Raw genomic sequence first — 21,193 nt, forward strand, 5'->3', positions numbered from 1 at the left:
TGAGTTATTTTTTGGTTCATACTTAAGATGGAACAGTTAATTGCTGGATTAATTAAGTATCTATATATTCAGCAGAAATGTTACCATATGAAAATTTATTGGATTATAAGTATATTTATGTATAATCGTAGCTGTCCTTAAAATCTGAAAAATAATGAGCACTTTTCACATATTAACTCTGTGAATCCTCAAAATAATCTTATGAAGTAGCATCTGTTTATGCCTTTCTTACTTCCGGATGAGGAAATCAAGGAACAAAGGGATTATGAAATTTACTCAAAGTAACACAATTAGTAAGTAGCCCCATTAGGATTCACTGCAGCCTCTCATCTCCCTGGCCTCAACCTCTCTGCACACTGCCACTCATGAACTTCTTTCATTGAAAGCTAGCCAAAGAACAGTCCTTTTATCTTAAAAACCACCAGTTAGCTCTTTGAATTACCGGACACTTACATTATAGACCAAATAATAGTTTCTAATTTTAAGGGTTTTACCCCCCCAAAAGGTAAGTGTTCTTCTGCAACAAAATTATTATATTACTTTTAAGTTTGTAAAAGAGTAGTCTGTAATAGCCTTCTGATCATCCACTCATTACTAAACTCATTGATAATGTCCAAAATTATCTTGCTTAGGTAAAAGTAATATGTTTATGAAAGAGTACACACAAGCTGATGTCTAAATACATAAAGGATTTAACTCATTTAATTACTCCTTAATTTTTATTTTATGATTATATTGTCAGTGCAGTGGTTTAATAAGATCTTCTGTGTTAATCATAAACATTTACTTACTCTGCTTCATTGGTATGAAAATTTCCTTACAAATTCATAAATTGGTATAATATCTTCAGTCATTTCTTAATACTTAATGAAGATAAATTCACTAATAGGCCAAACAGAACAGCATTGTCTCCGAATTTTCTTTACACTGCACAGATTCTTTTTTTTATTATCATTTGCCAAGACACATGTAGTACCTATGATGTAGATAACTATTGAAAGGAAGAAAGAAACAAGAGTGCTGATACTTAAAAAAAAAAAAAAAAAAAAAAAAAAATTGATGGACGCGAGCTGCTTCCATATCTTGGCTCTTGTAAATAATGCTGCTATAAACATCGGGAAACAAGTCTCTCTTTGAATTAATGTTTTTGTATTCTTTGGGTAAATACTCAGTAGTGTGATTACTGGATCCTGGAGTAGTTCTATTTTTACCTTTTTGAGGAACCTCTGTACTGTTCTCCAGAGTGTCTGCGCTAGTTTTCAATCCCACCAACAGCGCAAGAGCGTTCTCCTTTCTCCACATCCTCGCCAACACTGGTTGTTTCTTGTGTTGTTGATTTTAGTCATTCTAACAGATGTGAGGTGATACCTCATTGTAATTTTGATTTGCATTTCCCTGATAAGTGATGATGAGCATCTTTTCATGTGTCTGTTGGCCATCTGTATGTCTTCTTTGGAGGAATGTCTGTTCATGTCTTCTGCCCCTTTTTAAATTGGATTCTTTGGTTTTTGGGTGTTAAGTTCTCTAAGTTCTTTATAGATTTTGGATACTAACCCTTCATCAGATATGTCATTTGTAAATACCTTCTCCCATTCCATAGGTTGCCTTTTCATTTGGTTGATTGTTTCCTTCATTGTGCAGAAGCTTTTTATTGATGTAGTCCCAATAGTTTATTTTTGCTTTTGTTTCCCGTGCTTCAGGAGACCTATCTAGAAAAAGTTGCTACAGCTGATGGCAGAGAAGTTATTACCTGTGCTGTCGTCTAGGATTTTTATAGTTTGAAGACTCACATTTAGGTCTTTAATCCATTTTGAAATAATTTTTGTGTATGGTATAAGAAAGTGGTCCAGTTATATTCTTTGGCTCTCCAGTTTTCCCAACAGCATTTGTTTTTTTTTTTTCCAGTGGATATTCTTTTCTGCTTTGTTGAAGATTGACCATATATAGAATTGTGGGTTTATTTCTGAGTTTTCTGTTTTGTTCTGTTGATCTGTGTGTCTGTTTTTGTGCCATTACCAGACTGTTTTGATTACGACAGCTTTGTAGTAGAATTTGAAGTCTGGAATTGTGATGCCTTCAGCTTTGCTTTCTTTTTCAAGATTACTTTGGCTATTCAGGGTCTGTTGTGGTTCCATACAGGTTTTAGGATTGTTTGTTCTAGTTCTGTAAAAACACACTGTTGGTATTTTGATACGGATTGCATTAAATGTGTAGATTGTTTTGGGTAGTATCGACATTTTAACAATATTTGTTCTCCCAACCCATCAGCATGGAATGTTTTTCCATTTTTTGGTGTCATCTTTAATTTCTTTCATCAGTGTTTTATAGTGTTCAGAGTATAGGTCTTTCACCTCTTTGGTTATTAGGTTTATTCCTAAGTATCTTATTATTTTTTGTGCAATTGTAAATGGGATGGTTTTCTTAATTTCTCTTTCTGCTCCTTTATTATTGATATATAGAAATGCAACAGATTTCTGGAGATTGATTTTATATCCTGTGACTTTACTTAATCAGTTCTAGCAGTTTTTTGGTGGAATCTTCAAGTTTTCTATATATAATGTCATATCACATGAAAATAGTGAAAGCTCTACACCTTCCTTACAGATTTGGATGCCTTACATTTCTTTTTGTTGTCTGATTTCTGTGGCTAGGAATTCTAGTATGGTGTTGAATAAAAGGAGTGAGAATGGATAGCCTTGTGTGGTTCCTGATGTTAGGGGAGAAACTCTTTTTCCCTGTTAAGGAGGATATTAGCTGTGGGTTTTTCATATATGGCCTTTATTATGTTGAGGTATGCTCCCTTGAAAACCACTTTGTTGAGGGTTTTTATCGTGAATGGATGTTGTACTTTGTCAAATGCTTTTTCTGCATTTACTGAAATGATCATATGGTTTTTATCCTTTCTCTTATTGATATGATGTATCATATTGGTTGATTTGCAAATATTGACCCACTCTTGCAATCTAGGAATAGACACACTTGATCATGGTGAATGATTTTTTTAATGTTTTGTTGGATTCAGTTTGCTAATAATTTATTCAGGATTTTTGCATCTATGTTCATCAGAGATATGGCCTATAATTCTTTTTTTTGTAGTGTCTTTATCTGGTTTTGGTATCCGGGTAATACTGGCCTCATAGAATGAATTTGGAAGTTTTTTTGGAGTAGTTTGAGAAGAATAGGTATTAACTCTTCTTTAAATGTTTGGTAGAATTTGTCAATGAAGCCATCTGGTCATGAACTTTTGTTTGTTGGGAGTGTTCTGATTACTGATTCCATTTCTTTGCTGGTAATTGGTCTGTTCAATTTTTTTATTTTCCTGTTTCAGTTTTGGTAGGCCATATTTTTTCTAGGAATTTATCCATTTTTTCTATGTTGTCCAATTTCTTGGCGTATAGTTTTTTAATAATCTATTGCAGTTGCATTTCTGTGGTGTTTGTTATTAATTCTCCTCTGTCATTTGTCATTTATTTATTTGGGTCCTTTCTCTTTTTTCTTGATAAGTCTGGTTAAGTGTCTTCTCAGTTGTAATGATTTTTTTTCAAAGAACCAGCTCTGGTTTCATTGATCTGTTTTTTGTTTGGTTTTGTTTTAGTTTATGTATCATTTATTTCTGCTCTGATCTTTATAATTTCCTTCCTTCTGCTGGCTTTAGGTTTTGTTTGCTGTTCTTTTTCTAGCTTCTTTAGGTGTTAAGTTTAGGTTGTTTATCTGAGATTTTTCTGGCTTCTTGAAGTAAGCCTGTATTGCTATAAACTTCCCTCTTAGAACTGCTTTTACTGCATCCTGAAGGATTTCATTTCATTTCATTTTCATTTGTTTCCATGTCCTTTTTATTCCCTTTATTTCCTCATTGATCCATTTAGTAGCATGTTATTTAACTTCCATGCATTTGTGGTCTTCCCAGATTTTTCTTGTGATTGACTTCTAGTTTCATAGAGTTGTGGTCAGAAAAGATGCATGGTATGTATGACTTCAGTCTTTTTGAATTTGTTGGGGCATGTTTTGGGTTAATATGTGATCTGTTCTGGAGAATGTTCCATTTGCACTTAAAAAGAATGTGTATTCTGTTTTAGGATGGAATGTTCTGAATATGTCTATTATATCTGGTCCAGCGTTCATTCAAAGCTATGGTTTCCTTGTTGATATTCTGTGATGTAAGTGGGTTGTTAAAGTTCCTTACTATTAATGTATTATTATTGATTAGTCCCTTTATGTTTATTATTAACTGTTTTATGTATTTGGAGGCATAAATATTTTCAATTGTTGTATCTTGTTGGATTGTCCCCTTTTTTATTGTATAGTGTCCTTCTTTGCTTCTTGTTATAGGCTTTGTTTTAAAGTCTATTTTGTCCCATATAAGTATTGCTACTCTGGCTTTCTTTCCCTCCCTCCCCCCCTTTCCTTCCTTCCTTCCTTCCTTCCTTCCTTCCTTCCTTCCTTCCTTCCTTCCTTTCTCTCCTTCCTCTCCTTCCTCTTCTCTCTCTTTTTCTTTCTCTCTCTAAATTTTTATTTAAATTCTAGCTAGTTAACATATGGTGCAGTATTAGTTTCAGGTGTAGAATTTAGTGACTCATCACTTACATACAACACCCAGTGCTCATCACAAGTGCCCTCCTTAATACCCATCATGGGTTTAATCCATACCGCCTGCCCACCTCTCCTCCAGCAACCCTCAGTTTGTTCTCTTTAGTTAAGAGTCTGTTTCTTGGTATGCCTCTCTTTTTACTCTGGCTTTCCTTTGACATCCATTTATATGGTAAATATTTCTCCCATAACCTCACTTTGAATCTGCAGATGTCTTTAGGTCTAAAATGAGTCTCTTACAAGCAACATATAGATGGGTATTTTTTTTTTTTTTTTATAATCCATCCTGTCACCGTGTCTTTTAATTGGAGCATTTAGTCCATTTATGTTCAAAGTAATTATTGATAGATACGTATTTATTACTATTTTATTACCTGTTTTGTGGTCATTTCTGAAGATTTTCTCTGATCCTTTCTTTCTCTCTTTTGTGGTTTGCTGGTTCTCTTTAGTGATACATTGGATGTATTTCTCCTCATTCTTTCCATATTTATTAGTGATTTTTGATCTGTGGTTATCATTAAGTTTATGTTTAACATCTTCTGCGTTTAGCAGTCTATATTAAGTTGATGGTTGCTTAGGTTTGAACTCACTCATTACACCTCTCTTCCCTATGTTTTAGGTATATGGTATCATATTTTACATCCTTTTATTTTGCAAGTTCCTGGACTGATGTTTTATAGAAATACTCACTTTTACTGCTTTTGTGTTTCCTGTTCACACTGTTTCTTTTCCCCTGAGAGATTTCCCTTTAATATTTCTTTCAGAGCTCATTTAGTGATCATGAACTCCTTTAGTTTTGGTTTGTCTGGAAGACTCTATTTTTGTTGTTGTTTGGGAAACTCTTTATCTCTCTGTTCTGAATGATAGCCTTTCTGTTCTGAATGATAGCCTTGCTGAATAAAGTATTCTTGGTTGCCGATTTTTCCCATTCAGTATTTGAATTTATCATGCCACACCCTTCTGGTTTGGAAAGTTTCTGCTGAAGAATCCCCTGCTAGCTTTGTGGGATTTCCCTTGTATGTAACTGTATTCTTTTGTCTTGTTGCTTTTAAATTTTTTTCTTTATTACTGTATTTTGCTATTTTAATTATATTATGTCTTGACGTAGATCTATTTTTGTTGATTTTTGTCAGGGGTTCTCTATGCCTTTCTTTCTCCAAATTAAGGAAGCTTTCAGCTATTATTTCTTTAAATAAAGTTTCTTCTCCCTTTCTTCCCTCCTTTTCTTCTGGGTGTCTATAATATGAATGCTACTGTGTTTGATGGAGTTACTGAGTTACCTAAGTCTGTTCTTGTTTTGTGCAATTCTTTTTTTCTCTCTTTTGTTCAGCTTGATAACTTTCTGTTACTCTGTCTTCTAGGTCATTAATTCATTCCTCTGCTTCTTCCATCCTGCTGTTCTTTCTGATAAGTATATTTCTCGTTTCTTTTATTAAGCTCTTTATTTCTGCTATGCTATTCTTTATCTCTGTGTTGAGGGTCTCACTAATGTCTTCCACTCTTTTGTCAAGTCCAGTGAGTATATTTATGATCATTACTTTAAAATCTCTATCAGGCATGTTACTTCTGTTTTACTTAGATCTCTGGCTGTGGCTTTGTCCTGTTCTTTTCATTTGGGACAAATTCCTCTGTCTTCTCATTTTGTCTAAGTCTCTCTGCCTGTTTCTCTGTGTTAGGAAAGTCAGCAACATCTCCTGTTTTTGAGGGTAATGGCTTTTTGAAGAAGATGTTTTGTAGTGCCCTGCCGGGTAGTTGGCCCTCTTCTCCAGGGCCTAGCACTTCAGGGAGAACCTCCAGTGTGTGCTGCGTGTGCCCTGCTGTTGTGTCCTGGCTGCTTTATTCTTCAGCTCAGTCATCTACAGAGGCTCTCTTTGCCTATTTTAGGCAGTGTTTGGTTCCTGGCCTGAATGTGGCATGTTTTAATAGGTGTGGTCTGGTCGGTTTATGAAATGAGACCTATCACCACCTCCACTGGAACTGAGGCCCTGCCAGACTCCTGAGTGGGGAGATATGGTGTGGGCAGGGGTTTGGTTTTCTGGGGGAGGAGACACACCATCCTGGGACTGAGACAAGTGTGACTGGAAAGGACAGTTCTTCTCTGGACCACAGGGGTATGGAGCTAGGTATAAATAATTTAGGTAACAAGTGTTGGCTACACTGGTTCCCACTGGTGGCTGTGTGTTTAGGCTGAGGGGTGGGGGAGGGAAATGGTGCTTACCAGTTCCTTTGTTCCTGGTAGGAACTTTCTGTGAATGCTGCCTCTCTGGGATACACTCTGAAGTGAGCAAATCACCTCTCCATTGTGTGCCCAGGTGCTCTTCAGATCGCTGTTTCTATACTGTATGTCCATGGGTTGTTTGTCCTGTCTTCTCCACCACTGCCTCCGGTCTCTCCCGAAGCCAAGCCTGCTGATCTTTAGAACTCCAGGCTTTAAGCCTGCTGGTTGCACCTCACAAGATTTGACCCCTCTTGCTTTCCAAGCCAATTGGTATGGGGATTTGTTTTCTTCCTGTGCTCCCCTGTGTGCTAGTGTGTCTTTCATTCTTCTCTGCTACTGGAGCTTCCTCCCTTCCCACTGCAGCAGCTGATCTGTTTCGCTGCATCTCTGCACTTCCTACTTTCTTCACTATGGCCTCTTCTCTACTTTTAGTTGTGGAGCTTGTTCTACCAGTCTTTAGATGGATTTCTGGGGTATTTAGGTTATTTGATAGTTATCTAGTTGTATTTGTGGGATGAGGTGAGCCTAGGGTCCTCCTACTCTGCCACTATGTTTGAAGACAAAGAATTTTAATTAACTCTTTCTGTTATACAATGTGGGGAAGGGATACGCTTTATAGGCTTCAGTCTTAGGAGTAGGATGTCCTTCCCTGTCTTACTTTCTCTTCCATATGTCTTCTCTTCTGCCATAGGGTCTTCATCAAGACCCCTTTAGTTTTTGGTGTACCTACCCATCCACCTTGCCCAGAAATTGCATCCCTCCATTGAAAAGAAGTCTGGGCCCTGGGTCCTTCTTATGTTAAGACTTTTGTAGTATGCTGGTGGAGACTTCTCTCTGGTTAGTCTTTGCCTTTCCTGAAGATGAAAAGGGCAGTTTCTGGTTCTAGAAATGGCCTTATGTCATTGAGAGTTCTGATTCCAGTTCCTTCTCTTCACAGAAGAGAGCTGCACTCAATTTCTAGCAAATATCTAAGAGCAAATACAGATGACTGTAGTAAATATTAATTTGCTTTCAAAGATAATCTAGCTTCACATGAAGCATGTTCTTTTTTGTATCATTTTGACCCCATTCATAACAAAACAGTAATACTGGAATTATTGTAGTAGAGTTTTTGGAAAAATAATTTCATGAATATTCTTAAATTACAAGGTTTTCTTACACAGAGCCAAGAATGCATTTTTCTGAGCTATTCTAGAAGATAGCCATCTACTCAAAATCTGTTCATTCTGACATCCAAATCTATCCTCTAATACAAGGTGAGGGGTGGTAGGGAGGGTGCCTTTTTCTGTATGTTCAACAATTCTTCATAATTACTTAGAAGTAGATGGAGATTGGTCTAACTCCCAGGTCCATACATTATATATTACAGATATTTTTTTATCTACTCTGTGCTGCACATCTGCTGGGTGCTGCAGATAACAGTGTTGAAGCAGATATATATGGCTTTCTTTTTTTAAGAAGATATATATGGTTTTTCCCGAGATTGCCATTTTTTAGAGAGCCCTATAATTTTAAAAGAAATGTAAATGTAATGTGATAACTGTTTTGATAGGCAGAGAGGAGCTCCTCCTACAGAATATCTTTTCTGCTGTGTATCTTCAGCATTTTTTCACTGGATCTTCCTTTCCTTCAGCCTGCATATATACTTCAGTTACTTCCCTTGAAACCTGGTCCCCTTAAAACTTGTCCTTTCTCCTTTCTTCCCTCTGAAGTTCATAAAGGAGTGGTTTATAATAGCCCAATTATCCACTTGTCTCTAAACTCACTGTATAGTCTGACTTACCCTTCTACTGACATAAATCTTTTGAAAGTCACCAAAATTCATTTCTCATTTTTTCAGTCTTTATCCTGTTTGATCTCATTTTACAGTGAACCATCCCTCTTTCTCCTCACTCACTTTGTCATTTACTCTTGCATTGCCTCCCTTGACAACAGTGCCTTCTCTCTTTTCTGTCATGTTCTCTGGTACTTTTCCTCCTCCTCATCCCCATGTGTAGATAATTACCCCCAAGGATTTGTCTTTGACATGCTTCTGTCTTTTGCAGATCTTATTTCTTCACCTGTCACTTTTGTGCCTAGGATTCTCAAGTGAAAATACAGGATTGCTTTATTTATTAAGTATTGTATCCTCTACACCAGCTTACTTCCTGAACTCTAACTTCCCATCTCTCAATGCTTGCCTAAGTCCTTCTCGGTCTTACTACTACTGATTTCATTCAGATTTTTGTTAACTTCCCAGACCATTCCAAGCCACTGAGATTTTCCTAGCAATTCCGTTTTCCCTAGATCCATGTACACACTGCTTCTAGACTTCTTTTGAATGAAGTCCTAATGTCTTGACCTGGTATTCAAGGCCTATCATGATCTGACCTCAGCTTACAACAGCTTAATCTCCCTTTCACTTTATTACCCATGTATCTCCTTAAGCTTCAGTCAGATACTTCTCTGTTAATATATCCAAAAGGTTGTAATGTGTTCTGTTGTGTGTCAAAGACATATCATTGATGTCATGTGTGCTTCAGATATACTAGCATCTTCAAATAAGGCAGTTTTCATTTAGTATACATATAAAAATGATAGAACATTAAGTCTCTATGTTTTAGAAGCCAGCTCTCCCATATTAGACTAGAATGTGACTTTTTTGTTTTTGCTAGGAGCATTTAAAAATGCACAAAGATATGTACTAAGGTATTGTAAAGGGAAAAGCTAGCATTTGGCAGTGCTCTGGAAATTCCACATTAAGTCCTTTGTTATTTAATTAGATTTTTTTTCTGTCCTCTGAAATACTTTTTTCTTTTCACTTAACTGACCATTATGTTTAATTTCAGGCTCTTGATGGTTTTTTTTTAGCAATCATGACAGATGGAAGCATAATATATGTGTCTGAGAGTATAACTTCATTACTTGAACATTTACCAGTAAGTATCCTGTGATTTCTTTCTTGTTTAATGCCTATTTTAAATGTTCTAAAGCACGTGGAAGAAGATATCCAGAGCCATGTTTGAAAGGTGGTTTCTGTGGGGGATGAGAGCTCTGTATCTCTCTCTCTCTGGCGGTAACTAATATTTAGCTGCCTCTCTAACCTCTGCCCTCCTTATTCTAATGCTGTTTTCAGTGTTTTCTCTTTTTTTAATGTGTTTTTTGTTTTGTTTTGTTTGAGAGAGAGAGAGACAGAGACAGAGGCAGAGACAGAGCACAAGTGGGGGAGGGGCAGAGAGAAAGGGAGACACAGAATCCAAAGCAGGCTTCAGGTTCTGAGCTGTCAGCACAGAGCCGGACACAGGCCTTGAACTCACAGACCACAAGATTATGACCTGAGCTGAAGTTGGACACTCAATCTACTGAGCCATCCAGGCACCCCTGTTGTTTGCTGTTTTATTGAACTTATATTTATTGAATATCTACTCTGTGTCACCCTCTATGCTAGGTGCTGTGTGCAGTGCAATGGACAGTTTTTATAAATTTGAAGTTTTATTTAAAATGTAATTGTTTTAAAAAAATAAAATGTAATTGTCTTATTTAAGATGGGAGTTACAGTATAGATATTCTGAAATTACTTATAAATTACTCTTAAAATGCCCATCTCTTGAAAATTTATGACAATGCAAAGTAAACTGTTCTGTAAAGGTCTCTTTCAAGACATAGTGAAAAAGCAGTATTTCCCTCCCTCTGATTATTCTGCTACATACTTCATAAAAAGAACAGACTCCACATTTAAAAGACCAGACTCTGAAAGGACCTTATGGAAAGCCAGGTAGTAAGTAATTTGCTAATCTCTTTGGGTCACAGAGAAAATGACTTGGCTTTACTACATTTTTAAAGGGCTCTTTTTTCCAAGTAACCTCAAATACTAGGCGATTAGCCCAACATCTAAAAATTGTTTGAGAGTAAACAGTAAAATATAGCATCATGTAAGTAAACTAGTATGGACAGAGAAAAGAACAGGCTGATTTACTCAATTTTCTGGGCAGTTCTCTTTTATGAAATACTTACATGGTAAAAAAAGCCAGAGAAGGAAACTTTTATAGGATTAATATACAATGAAGGTAAGATTAAATAATTTAAGTTGTAATTATATGCTTTTAAACCATGTACAATAGTATTGGTTTTTCTTTCAGTTATGGATTTATAAAACTATATAATCTTTAACTTAATCATAGAGTATCATTTGCAGTATGGTCACACTTTTTAAGAGCCTGCTTTTTGGGCACTTTCCATAAACTCCATTCTGAATTAGATGTTCTTCTTTGTTCTCATGTTACCTACATGTACCGCCATCATGACACAGTAAACTGTAATTTTTTTTTAATTTGGATAATTATGGTAGGTGTAAGCTTTTTAAGCGCAAGGACTTAATCTCCCTATCTATATGGGCTAGCTAATTATTCCGAGAGGCAGTCAGTCAGTCATTATTTATTGAATATATAAAAGTGAGTAGACTATGTGATGTGGCTGTTAAAAATTCCTTCGTAATGGCACACTGCCGTTGGATCTTTGCCAAGAGGATGTTTAATTGCATTTTGAAATAGCATATCTACAGCAGATCTAGTTGGGATTTAAGTGTTTGTAAGTGTTTGATTATTAACATTTCCCCCCTCAGTGAAAACCATCTTAACCTTCCCATTCCCTCCTCGATTTTTTTTTAACTTTTAATTTTAGGACTGTCTTAGATTTACAGAAAAATCAGGAAGATAGTACAGAGACTTCCCTTATGCCCTATACCCAGTTTCCTCTGTTACTAACATCTCCTGGGTCTTTCTCATTGTGTCAGCTAAAGCTTATAGACTGGCTGGTGAACTTTTGGGTGGAGGAGATTGCTAGTAACTAATCCAGTAGACCTATTTCATTCCATTCGGAGTTAATAGTATCCTTTATTAAAACAGTTTTTTTGCTGTTCTCCAGTTACTGTGGATACTTAGCCTCACATCACTGACTTTGCTGAATTGTATGTTATTTACTGGTTTGAAAACATAAACACAAGTGTCTTTAAAAAAAAAATTAAGTTTGTTTATTTTGAGAGAGAAAGGGTGTGAAAGTGAGTGTGTACAGGTGGGGGAGGGGCAGAGAGAGAGGGAGAGAATCCCAAGTAGGCTCTGTGCTGACCACATGGAGCCCGACATGAGGGTTGAACTCATGAACTGTGAGATCATGGCCTGCACTGAAATCAGGAGACAGACACTTAAACCGACTGAGCCACCCAGGTGCCCCAAACACAAGTGTCTTCTGAGAAAACGAAATAAATAATACTTGTTTAGAATTGAACATAATAAGAAAAAACAACATGTGCTTTTCTATTTTGGGTTGTCATGAAAAATTAATTGTAACAAGTTGTTTAAAACAATTTTTTTGTGTTTTAATATACAAGCCTTTTCTGTCTAAAAAGTTGTCTGGAAGGAAAGAAACCAGCAAATCCCAAGTTAGGCGATAGTGTTTGTAATTTAGTTCTGTTGAGAAATTAAAATTTGCCATCTTAATCATTGGTCAGTATAACTTAAAAATTTTCAATTTTAATTTCAACTCGTACTATAAAGTTAAAACACTGATACCAGAGGTCCTATAAAAAATAGTTTTCTTTGTCACTTCATACTTAAGAATTTAGGCACATTTTAACCTATTTGTTGCTAATAATCAGGAGTAGGAACTTTATTGATTTTTTTTTTTTTCCTCTTGGTCTGATGTTCTTTGACAAAATGATAGGGTCATAATAAACTCAGTGTCAAAAGGGATTTTAGATCTCCTTAGCCCAGCCTCGCTTTATGTTATCAGCAAACATGTACCTGGAGAAAGTGGACTTACTTGTGCAATACTTTAGTGGAAGTGCCAACACAAGAAGTTGGTCTCTTTACTGGGAACTTAAAATTGATAAAACTTTACAAGTTCAGATTGATTCCTTCACACTTGCTTAAAGGTGCTCCTAAGAGAGAATATATTAAACTTGTAATTACTTAGTGCAGGGAGGATGATTAGCCGTGTTACGGTATAACAGAATCCAAGACTAAAAGTGCTGCTCTTAAGATACTTTTCCTTTTCTACTCTCCTTAACTTGTTAGTTTGGAAATACAAACACAAGTGTGGTTTAAGAAAGTCAGGGGCTCCTGGCTGGCTGATTCGGTTCAACACCTCGATATTAGCTCAGGTCTTGATTTCAGGGTTGTGAGTTCAAACCCCATGTTGGGCTCTGTGCTGGATGTGAAGCCTACTTAAAAAAAAAAAAAAAGTACAGAATTTGCCTGATATGAATATAGTATGCAGAAATACAATTTAGAATTTTTTTGAATACTTATATAAGGATTATGAGAGCTTATTTGATAGAGCCAGAATTTTTGTTCCCTGTGCCTATACATAAGGAACACTGTTGTAATATCCAACATATATTTGGCATTTTTTTCAGAGGAGGTTTTAGTCCCTTTTAAGCTACTCCTCTCCACATCAGTTATTTAACTGTTGGTTGTCTACCTGAAAGAAAATGTAATTGGTAATAGTGAATAGTTTCCACTAAATGGTCACTAAATGACCTATGTAGAAAAAAACAGAAGGGCCTATATGATCCAGTACTTCTGCTATTGGGTAATTACCCAAAGAAAACACAAGCACTAATCCAGGAAGATATATGTGCCCTGTGTTTATTGCAGCCTCATCTATAATAGCCAAGATATGGAAGCAGCCCAAGTGTTCATCAGTAGATGAATGGGTAAAGATGTGGTTTATATGTGCAGTGGAATACTACTCAGCCATAAAAAAGAATGAATGGAATCTTGCCATTTGTAAGGAACATGGATGGACCTAGAGAGTATTGTGCCAAGTGAAATTAAGTCAGACAGAGAAAGACAAATATTAAAATATTTCACTTCTATGTGGAATCTAAAAAATAAACCAAATGAACAAAAAGACAAACAGACTCAAATACAGAGAACAAACCTAGTGATTGTCAGGGGAGATGTGTGGGGGAAATAGATAAAAGAGGAGGAGGGTTAAGTGGCACAAACTTAAAGTTTTAGGAAGGAAGGAAGGAAGGAAGGAAGGAAGGAAGGAAGGAAGGAAGGAAGGAAGGCTGTTGATTTATATGACAATCAGCAGGATTTATATTTCTTCTTTATAAAAATGATTGAGAGAGATAAAAGGATCCAGATGGCTGTCATTTTATTTTTCCTTTGAATTGTGTTTGGGAACTGAGTGGATGGTTTGCCAACATCAAGTATGATCAGCCTCACTTAGAGATTTTAAATGTGTGTGGCTGATGGAAAGTTTGACACATTAATTAATTAAGCAATTAGCTGCCTGTTGACCCTGACACTTCAGATTATCAGGTATTAGGAGAAGCAGAATAGTGGGGAAGCATTGATGTGTTCATACCATTCTATACTAGTCATTCATATTTTTTCTTCTTTTTTTTATGTTTATTTTTGAGAGAGACAGAGCATGAGCAGGGGAGGAATAGAGAGAGAGGGAGACACAGAATCTGAAGCAGGCTCCAGGCTCTGAGCTGTCAGCACAGAGCCCTACGCGGGGCTTGAACTCATGAACTGTGAGATCATGACCTGAGCCGAAGTCGACACTTAACCGACTGAGCCACCCAGGCGCCCTTGTTGTCAGTGGTTCTTAAGGATAGGAACTATCTGAATCATTTTTGATTCCGCAGCCATGGCACATCATAGGCAACCTGATGTTTGTCACATTACTGTCGGTTAGAAATCATAGTTAAAGCCAGATTTTTAGCAAGGATTCTAATGCTTAACATACTACTTGCCTTTTTTGTTGTTATCTAAAAGCAAGGCTTTTGAGGGTGCCTGGGTGACTTAGTCAGTTAAACATCCAACTCTTGGTTTGGGCTCAGGTCATGATCTCAGTTTGTGAGTTCGAGCCCCTCATCGGGCTCTGCACTGACAGCATGGAGCCTGCTTGGGATTCTGTCTCCTTCTCTACTTGCTCCTCTCCTGCTTGTGCTCACCCTCTCTCTGTCTCTGTCTCTCTAAAAAAAAAAAAAACAAAAAACAAAAAACAAAACTAAGCACTTAAAAAAATAAAAACAAGACTTTTTGACAATGAGATATAGGATAGATGGCTGGAAAAATGTAATAGAAAAGAAAGGACACACTGAACAATTGAAATAATACCAAAATCACATCTCCTCTTCACTTAGCCAGTGGCTGTGCTTTGGTCCTTGGTTGCAGTGTATGCCACCATAATTTACCAGAGGTTTGGATATATGATAAGGCTGTACCTCATAGCCAAGCTCTATCATGTAGCCAAAGCTTTTGCTAGTAAACTTTCTTAGTCCTGTTATATTTTAATCGTTCAAATTTGATGAAATTTACCGTTGCAAATAATTTATCAGACTTCCAAAGTCATATTGACCATAGATCTGATGACACTAGTTAATCAGAGACATGGAGGTCATCTTAACCTTCTTCCATGTTCTCTTATTTTTTGAGTGGTGCTCTATATTTTGACATTTGTCAGTTTTTATGGAGAATTGAAAGAAAGCCATATGCTCATGTGTTTTAAGAATGATGATCTGCTTTTTTTTTTTTTTTTTTAATGTTTTATTTTGGAGAGAGAGCACAAATGTGGAGGAGAGGAGCAGAGGGGGAAAGAGAGAAAGAGAATCCCAAGCAGGCTGTACACTCAGCACAGAGCCTGATGCAGAGCTTGATCCCATGACCTTGGAATTATGACCTGAGCCAAAACCAAAAGTTGGACACTCAACTCACTAAGCCACCCAGGCGCACCAAGAACAATGATATACTTTTTAAATAACGTATCTTGAATCACTAAATTTATTATTTTTTTAATTTCTTTTTCAGTCTGATCTTGTGGATCAAAGTATATTTAATTTTATCCCAGAAGGGGAACATTCAGAGGTTTATAAAATACTCTCTACTCATCTGCTGGAAAGTGATTCATTAACCCCTGAATATTTAAAATGTAAGTAGTAGCTATTAAGCAAAAAGTTAAATGTATTTGGTTGCATTTTCCTTTACTTTTGTAAGCTTGTCATAAACACAGACATTATCTAACCAAATGAACACATAGCATCATTCCATATGCCCTATTAGATCCTTTTTAAATATTAGTATATATATATAAAATGGAATTATGACCATGTTAGGAGTCTTAACTCTATTTCAGAATACATTGAAATTCCATCTTTTTTGTTATAATAGTTTTGCCATAAAAATGTGTTTTTCACAAAAATCGAACTTGGCAATATATTTTTTTTAAAAAATCTTTTGGTATTTAATGAGAGAAAACTGAAACATTCTCATTTTCACACATCATTCACCAATTGACTACTGAAACTGGGGGAAAAATAAGTTATGTATTTCAAAAAATTATTAAGTAAAGGAAATTGCTTTATTAAGTAAACAGAATGAAATGATCACTTGCTGGATATATTTAATGTGCCTGGCACTTAAGCTGTATCATGAAAGTGCCAAGAATAGTGGAAAAAGTCGTTGCCTTTAAGAAGTACAAAATAAAAATACTATGGTATAATCAGACATTTCTCTTAGATCCATTTAACAAACTAAAATGACCAGAGTGTCTCATTTTCTTCAATAAATTACCTCTTGTGTAATCTGAAATTGTTGTAATACTGTATAGATAATTAATCACTTTTTTCATGATTTAAAAATTTTGATTTTTCTTGGGGTGCCTGGGTGGCTCAGTTGGTTAAGCATCCAAGTTCAGCTCGGGTCATGATCTCACACATGGTTCATGCGTGGGTTTGAGCCCCACATCAGGCTCTGTGCTGACAGCGCAGAGAGAGCCTAGAGACTGCTTCAGATTCTTTGTCTCCCTCTTTCTCTTCCCCTCCCCCAATTGCGCTCTGTCTCTCAAAAATAAACATTTTTAGAAATTTTTTCTTTAACTTTTCTGGTAATACTGATTAATCATTTTAAAGGTTCTTCATATTTTGTGCTTTTTTTTTTTTTTTAAGTTTATTTTGAGAGAGAGAGTGAGCATGCACGTGAATGAGAGAGGGGCAGGGCGGGGGTGGGGGGAGAAGAGAATTCTAAGCAGGCTGCAAGTTGTCAGCACAGAGCCCAACATGGGGCCTGAACTCATGAACCATGGGATCATGACCTGAGCTGAAATCGAGTTGGATGCTTAACCGACTGAGCCACCCAGGAGCCTTTAAGTGTTCTTTGTATTTTGAATCCTAAAATTCTGTAGCATACTAACTGTCCATGAGTAGAGATACACTCATGTACATATATGTGTAAGTATGTATGAGCGGCTATTATTAAGAAGGGATAGCCTGTTAGAAGGAGTTGTGAAGAATTAGAGACGAAGAGAAGAATCCATTTGCTTTATTAAATAAACAGAATGAAATGACCACTTGCTGGATATATTCAATGTGCCTGGCACTTAAGCTGTATCATAAAAGTGCCAAGAATAGTGGAAAAAGTCGCTGCCTTTAAGAAGTACAAAATAAAAATACTATGGTATAATCAGACATTTCTCTTAGATCCATTTAACAAACTAATATGACCAGAGTATCTCATTTTCTTCAATAAATTACCTCTTGTGTAATCTGAAATTGTTGTAACTTGTGTAATCTTAAACTGTATAGATAATTAATCACTTTTTTCATGATTTAAAAATTTTCTATATTTTTTTATTTAAGCAATTATTCATAATTGCTTAAAAATCAAGCTCTTACAACATTGACCAATAGACTATCTTAGAGGAGAGAGACCTGGGCTGGATTATAGAGGCCAGTTATGTGTCTATAAATAGTGCTTGACATCGTGGATTGAATGACATTGCTTGAGGTAAATATACAGAGCAAGGAGAGAAGAAAGCTGGAACCCTGGGACATAGCAGTAGGTGGACAGGAGAAAGGGTCCACTTTAGAGACCTTCATAAGCGCGAAATTGGCTGGAGAACTGAATGCAATCCTCTGGCAGAAAAACAGTCATTAGGCTTCTGCTTCCAAGATCAGAGGTGAGGTTGGCAATAATACTTTTTGATAGAGAAGAGCCTTAAATGACTTCCTGACCCCCTAAATAGCTGATATACAAAAAAAATATTTCCCCAGAAAAATAGGGTTTCATGCCAAAGGAGTAATAGGATATAAAACAGAGGAAATTGCTTAGAAAATTTAGGATTCTGCAAGTAGGTCATTTGGGCCATAATGATGAAAGTGGGGTGGCACAAGTGGTGTGATTTTGTCCAGAGAAGTAAATAGGGCTTAATATTTCATCCTAAGGAGTTTGACTTTTTACACAGTGAAGAGTCAATGAAAGGGGATTTGAAAAAAAGTGGTCTGAAAAAAATATATCTCAGGTGGAAAATTTTGAAAGGACCAGATTGGAGGTTAGGATAACAAAAGAAGTAAGGATGAAAAGGAAAGACTGTGCATGAGTATTGAGTAGATAAACTCAGTAGGCACAGATGTTGGGTATTAGGTACAGGTGACCAAGTGGCTAGGGATCATCCATGGGAAGGTTTTAGGAAGAAAGTAGTTAGATTTTGAATCTGATGAGTTTGATTAAAAGCCATTCATGGTAATAACAAGAGTGTGAGTTTGATGCTGTGAGTGAAAGGAGGTGTTACTGGTCCTTGAGTGCTGAAATAATGACAAAAATAATATATATGAGTAGTAGGCAAGATTGAATTTGAGCAGCAAGAGTTTGGAAGCATAAAGAATATGTTTTTGCTAGATGAAGGGTAATATTTCTACTAAATTAGTGGTACTAGATGCTCAGTTGGAAAAAACGACTAATGGGCGCTTCATTGGTGAAATAAATAGTGGGTCCTGGTGACAGATTAGTTTGGGGCTTGTGATAGGTAGAGAAGAGACCAAATTGATAGGGTTTCTAATTGGGGTGATAACAGATATAGGACAAAAGGGAAGAACAGCTGGCTTAGAAGAAAGATGAATTAACGTTCAGATATTTTGTGTTATTTGGTGGGATAATCAAGTAGAAATGTCCTAAAGTAAATAGTAATTTGAGATTTGGTCTTACATAAAATGTGAGAATTAAGGAGAGAGATTTAGGAGTAAATAAATTTACCAGTGCCAATAAGTTTATAAGGGATAGAAGATAAAGAGGAGAACTTTTGTCAATGTCCATAGTTTGAAGATAGATTGACAAAAGGGATAGAAATCGTCAATAAGGTAAGAAGGGTAAGATTTGTGTGATGGGGATGAAGGCATGTGAGTTTTAAAAGAGGTAGAAACAATGAGGAAAGATCATTGAAGTTAACCATACAAATGTTGGTGATCTTCCGAAGAGCAATTTCTGTAGAGGTGTGAAGAGTAAAGCCACATTTCATGAAGTTAAGGAAAATGAATATATGGAAACTAGAGCATGTAATAAAAAGGAAGGTCTGTGATAAAAAAAAAAAAAAAGGCATGAAAAACCTTTTGTTTAAGATAGAAAGACTTAAACAGATTTCAAAGTAGAAAGTTAGGACCCAGTGAAGAGAATATATGGATGCTAAAGGAATGAATGACTGTGGTGTAGCTCTAGTCCTACAGAAGGTAGAGAAGACTGTTCAAGGTAGAGATAAAAGCCTTAGCTTTATTAAAAACAAATTTTTTTTTAACATTGTATTTATTTTTTGAGAGACAGAGACAGAACAGGAGTGAGGGAGGGGCAGAGAGACACAGAGATAGAATCTGAAGCAGGCTTCAGGCTCTGAGCTGTCAGCACAGAGCCCAACGAGGGGCTTAAACCCACGAACCGTGAAATTGTGACCTGAGCTGAGGTCAGAGGCTTAACTGACTGAGCCACCCAGGCGCCCTTAGGAGCATTAGCTTTATGATGGGAAGCAAAAACCTTTCTTTGATATTAGAGTGAAGAATGAGAAAGAAGGAAAGTGGGGAAACATATGGTTGCTTGTATCTGAAGGTCTCTTTTCTCCATTAAGGACAAGGTGAGATCATCTCCTGAAGATAATTCTGCTTTTATGGACTAAATGTCATTAAGGGCCTCTGTTGAAGAAAATAATGATTATAAACTTACACAACTTTTACACAACTTATATCATAACATATATCATTCTTTAAGATAAATCAAAAATATATCAAATTTTTTGTCATTTCAGCAAAAAATCAGTTAGAATTCTGTTGTCATATGCTTCGAGGAACAATAGACCCAAAGGAGCCATCTACCTATGAATATGTGAAATTTATAGGAAATTTCAAATCTTTAAACAGTGGTGAGTTAAAATGCTTTTCTTATAAGTATATTTAACTTGGTATTTCTTTTAAGCTCTTAAAGACATAGATGTTTGAACATCAATAAAAATTAGATTTTACTGGAGTAACTGATGATATATATTTCCTTAATGTTGTAGTATCGACTTCAGCACACAATGGTTTTGAAGGAACTATACAACGCACACACAGGCCTTCTTATGATGATAGAGTTTGTTTTGTAGCCACTGTCAGATTAGCTACACCTCAGTTCATCAAGGTATGTTTTTTATTTTATTCTCCAAAGAGGATTTCACTTCATATTATGAGAATTATCTTTATGTAATTGTTTTGTTCTTTCCAAAGTTACTGAACGACTTCTTTCAAACGCTGAAATAGTAATGATGATGAGTCATTAAATATACATGGTCTTAATCATTTTGAAGCAAATGAGTTATCAAGGCACTCATTAAATTATAACTGATTTTAAAATACGTATCCTTTGAAGTTAACCAATGGTTATATATCACCACTGTCCTACTTTTGTGCAAAATTTTAGGGTACTTTTTGTTTACTTCATGATCTGCATTAAAGGAGAAAGGCCAAAAATCTAGCTAATTTTTAAAGATTGCTTTTGAAATTTCTTAAAATATGCAAGTGGCTTTTTACTGCATATAATTTGCTTTTTTAATTTTAAAATTCAGTTAAATAATTTATTTTATTTCCTGGGCCCAAGAAGTAGATGATTAGTAGGGAAGTGGGAAAATGAAAGAGTTCAACCATTAGAAAGTGGCTTGAAATAAGCCAGACTAAGATTTTAAATTTAAGAAGATATCATATTCTAGGACAGAATACTGAAATAGCAGTTAAAGGATCTTAATCCAGTCTTGCTCTGCTTGTTTTGTTCTTAGGAAATAATAGCAGTGGCTAGCAATTGTTGAGTGTTTGTACATGCTGCATATTTTACATGTATTCTCTCATTTAATTCTTAAAACAACTTTAAAGATAGATGCTAGTATAGTCCTCATTTTATATATAAGGAAGCTGAGGCTTAGGGAAGTTCAGTTACTTGCTCAGAGTTATAGCTATCACGTGGTAGAACTGGGATTGATTCTAATTCCCATTCTCTCAAAGCCCAAGCTCGTAATCCACTATATTGTGATACAGAAGGTCATTCAGGGGCACAAAGGAGTTTGGAGTGCATTGCTGAGTATGAGTAGGGTGGAGGGGGTAGGGAT

At 36.0% G+C, this 21,193-nt stretch overlaps 1 protein-coding gene across 6 annotated transcripts in view; it reads left to right on the top strand.

Annotated features, from left to right (window-relative positions):
* Nucleotides 1–21,193, top strand: part of CLOCK (clock circadian regulator) — a 127,131-nt gene that overhangs the window by 64,549 nt on the left and 41,389 nt on the right. For 5 of the 6 annotated variants that reach the window (XM_042984498.1, XM_042984501.1, XM_042984497.1 and 2 more), the window contains 4 exons: nt 9,634–9,723; nt 15,610–15,730; nt 19,865–19,978; nt 20,117–20,235. In XM_042984498.1, coding sequence (XP_042840432.1) covers nt 9,634–9,723; nt 15,610–15,730; nt 19,865–19,978; nt 20,117–20,235 — 444 coding nt within the window. The remainder of the gene's footprint in view (nt 1–9,633; nt 9,724–15,609; nt 15,731–19,864; nt 19,979–20,116; nt 20,236–21,193) is intronic. The other variant, XM_015534740.2, reaches the window with a different exon arrangement.

The sequence above is a fragment of the Panthera tigris genome, chromosome B1 (genome assembly GCF_018350195.1).
Source record: "Panthera tigris isolate Pti1 chromosome B1, P.tigris_Pti1_mat1.1, whole genome shotgun sequence".
Classification (NCBI taxonomy): Eukaryota; Metazoa; Chordata; class Mammalia; order Carnivora; family Felidae; genus Panthera; species Panthera tigris.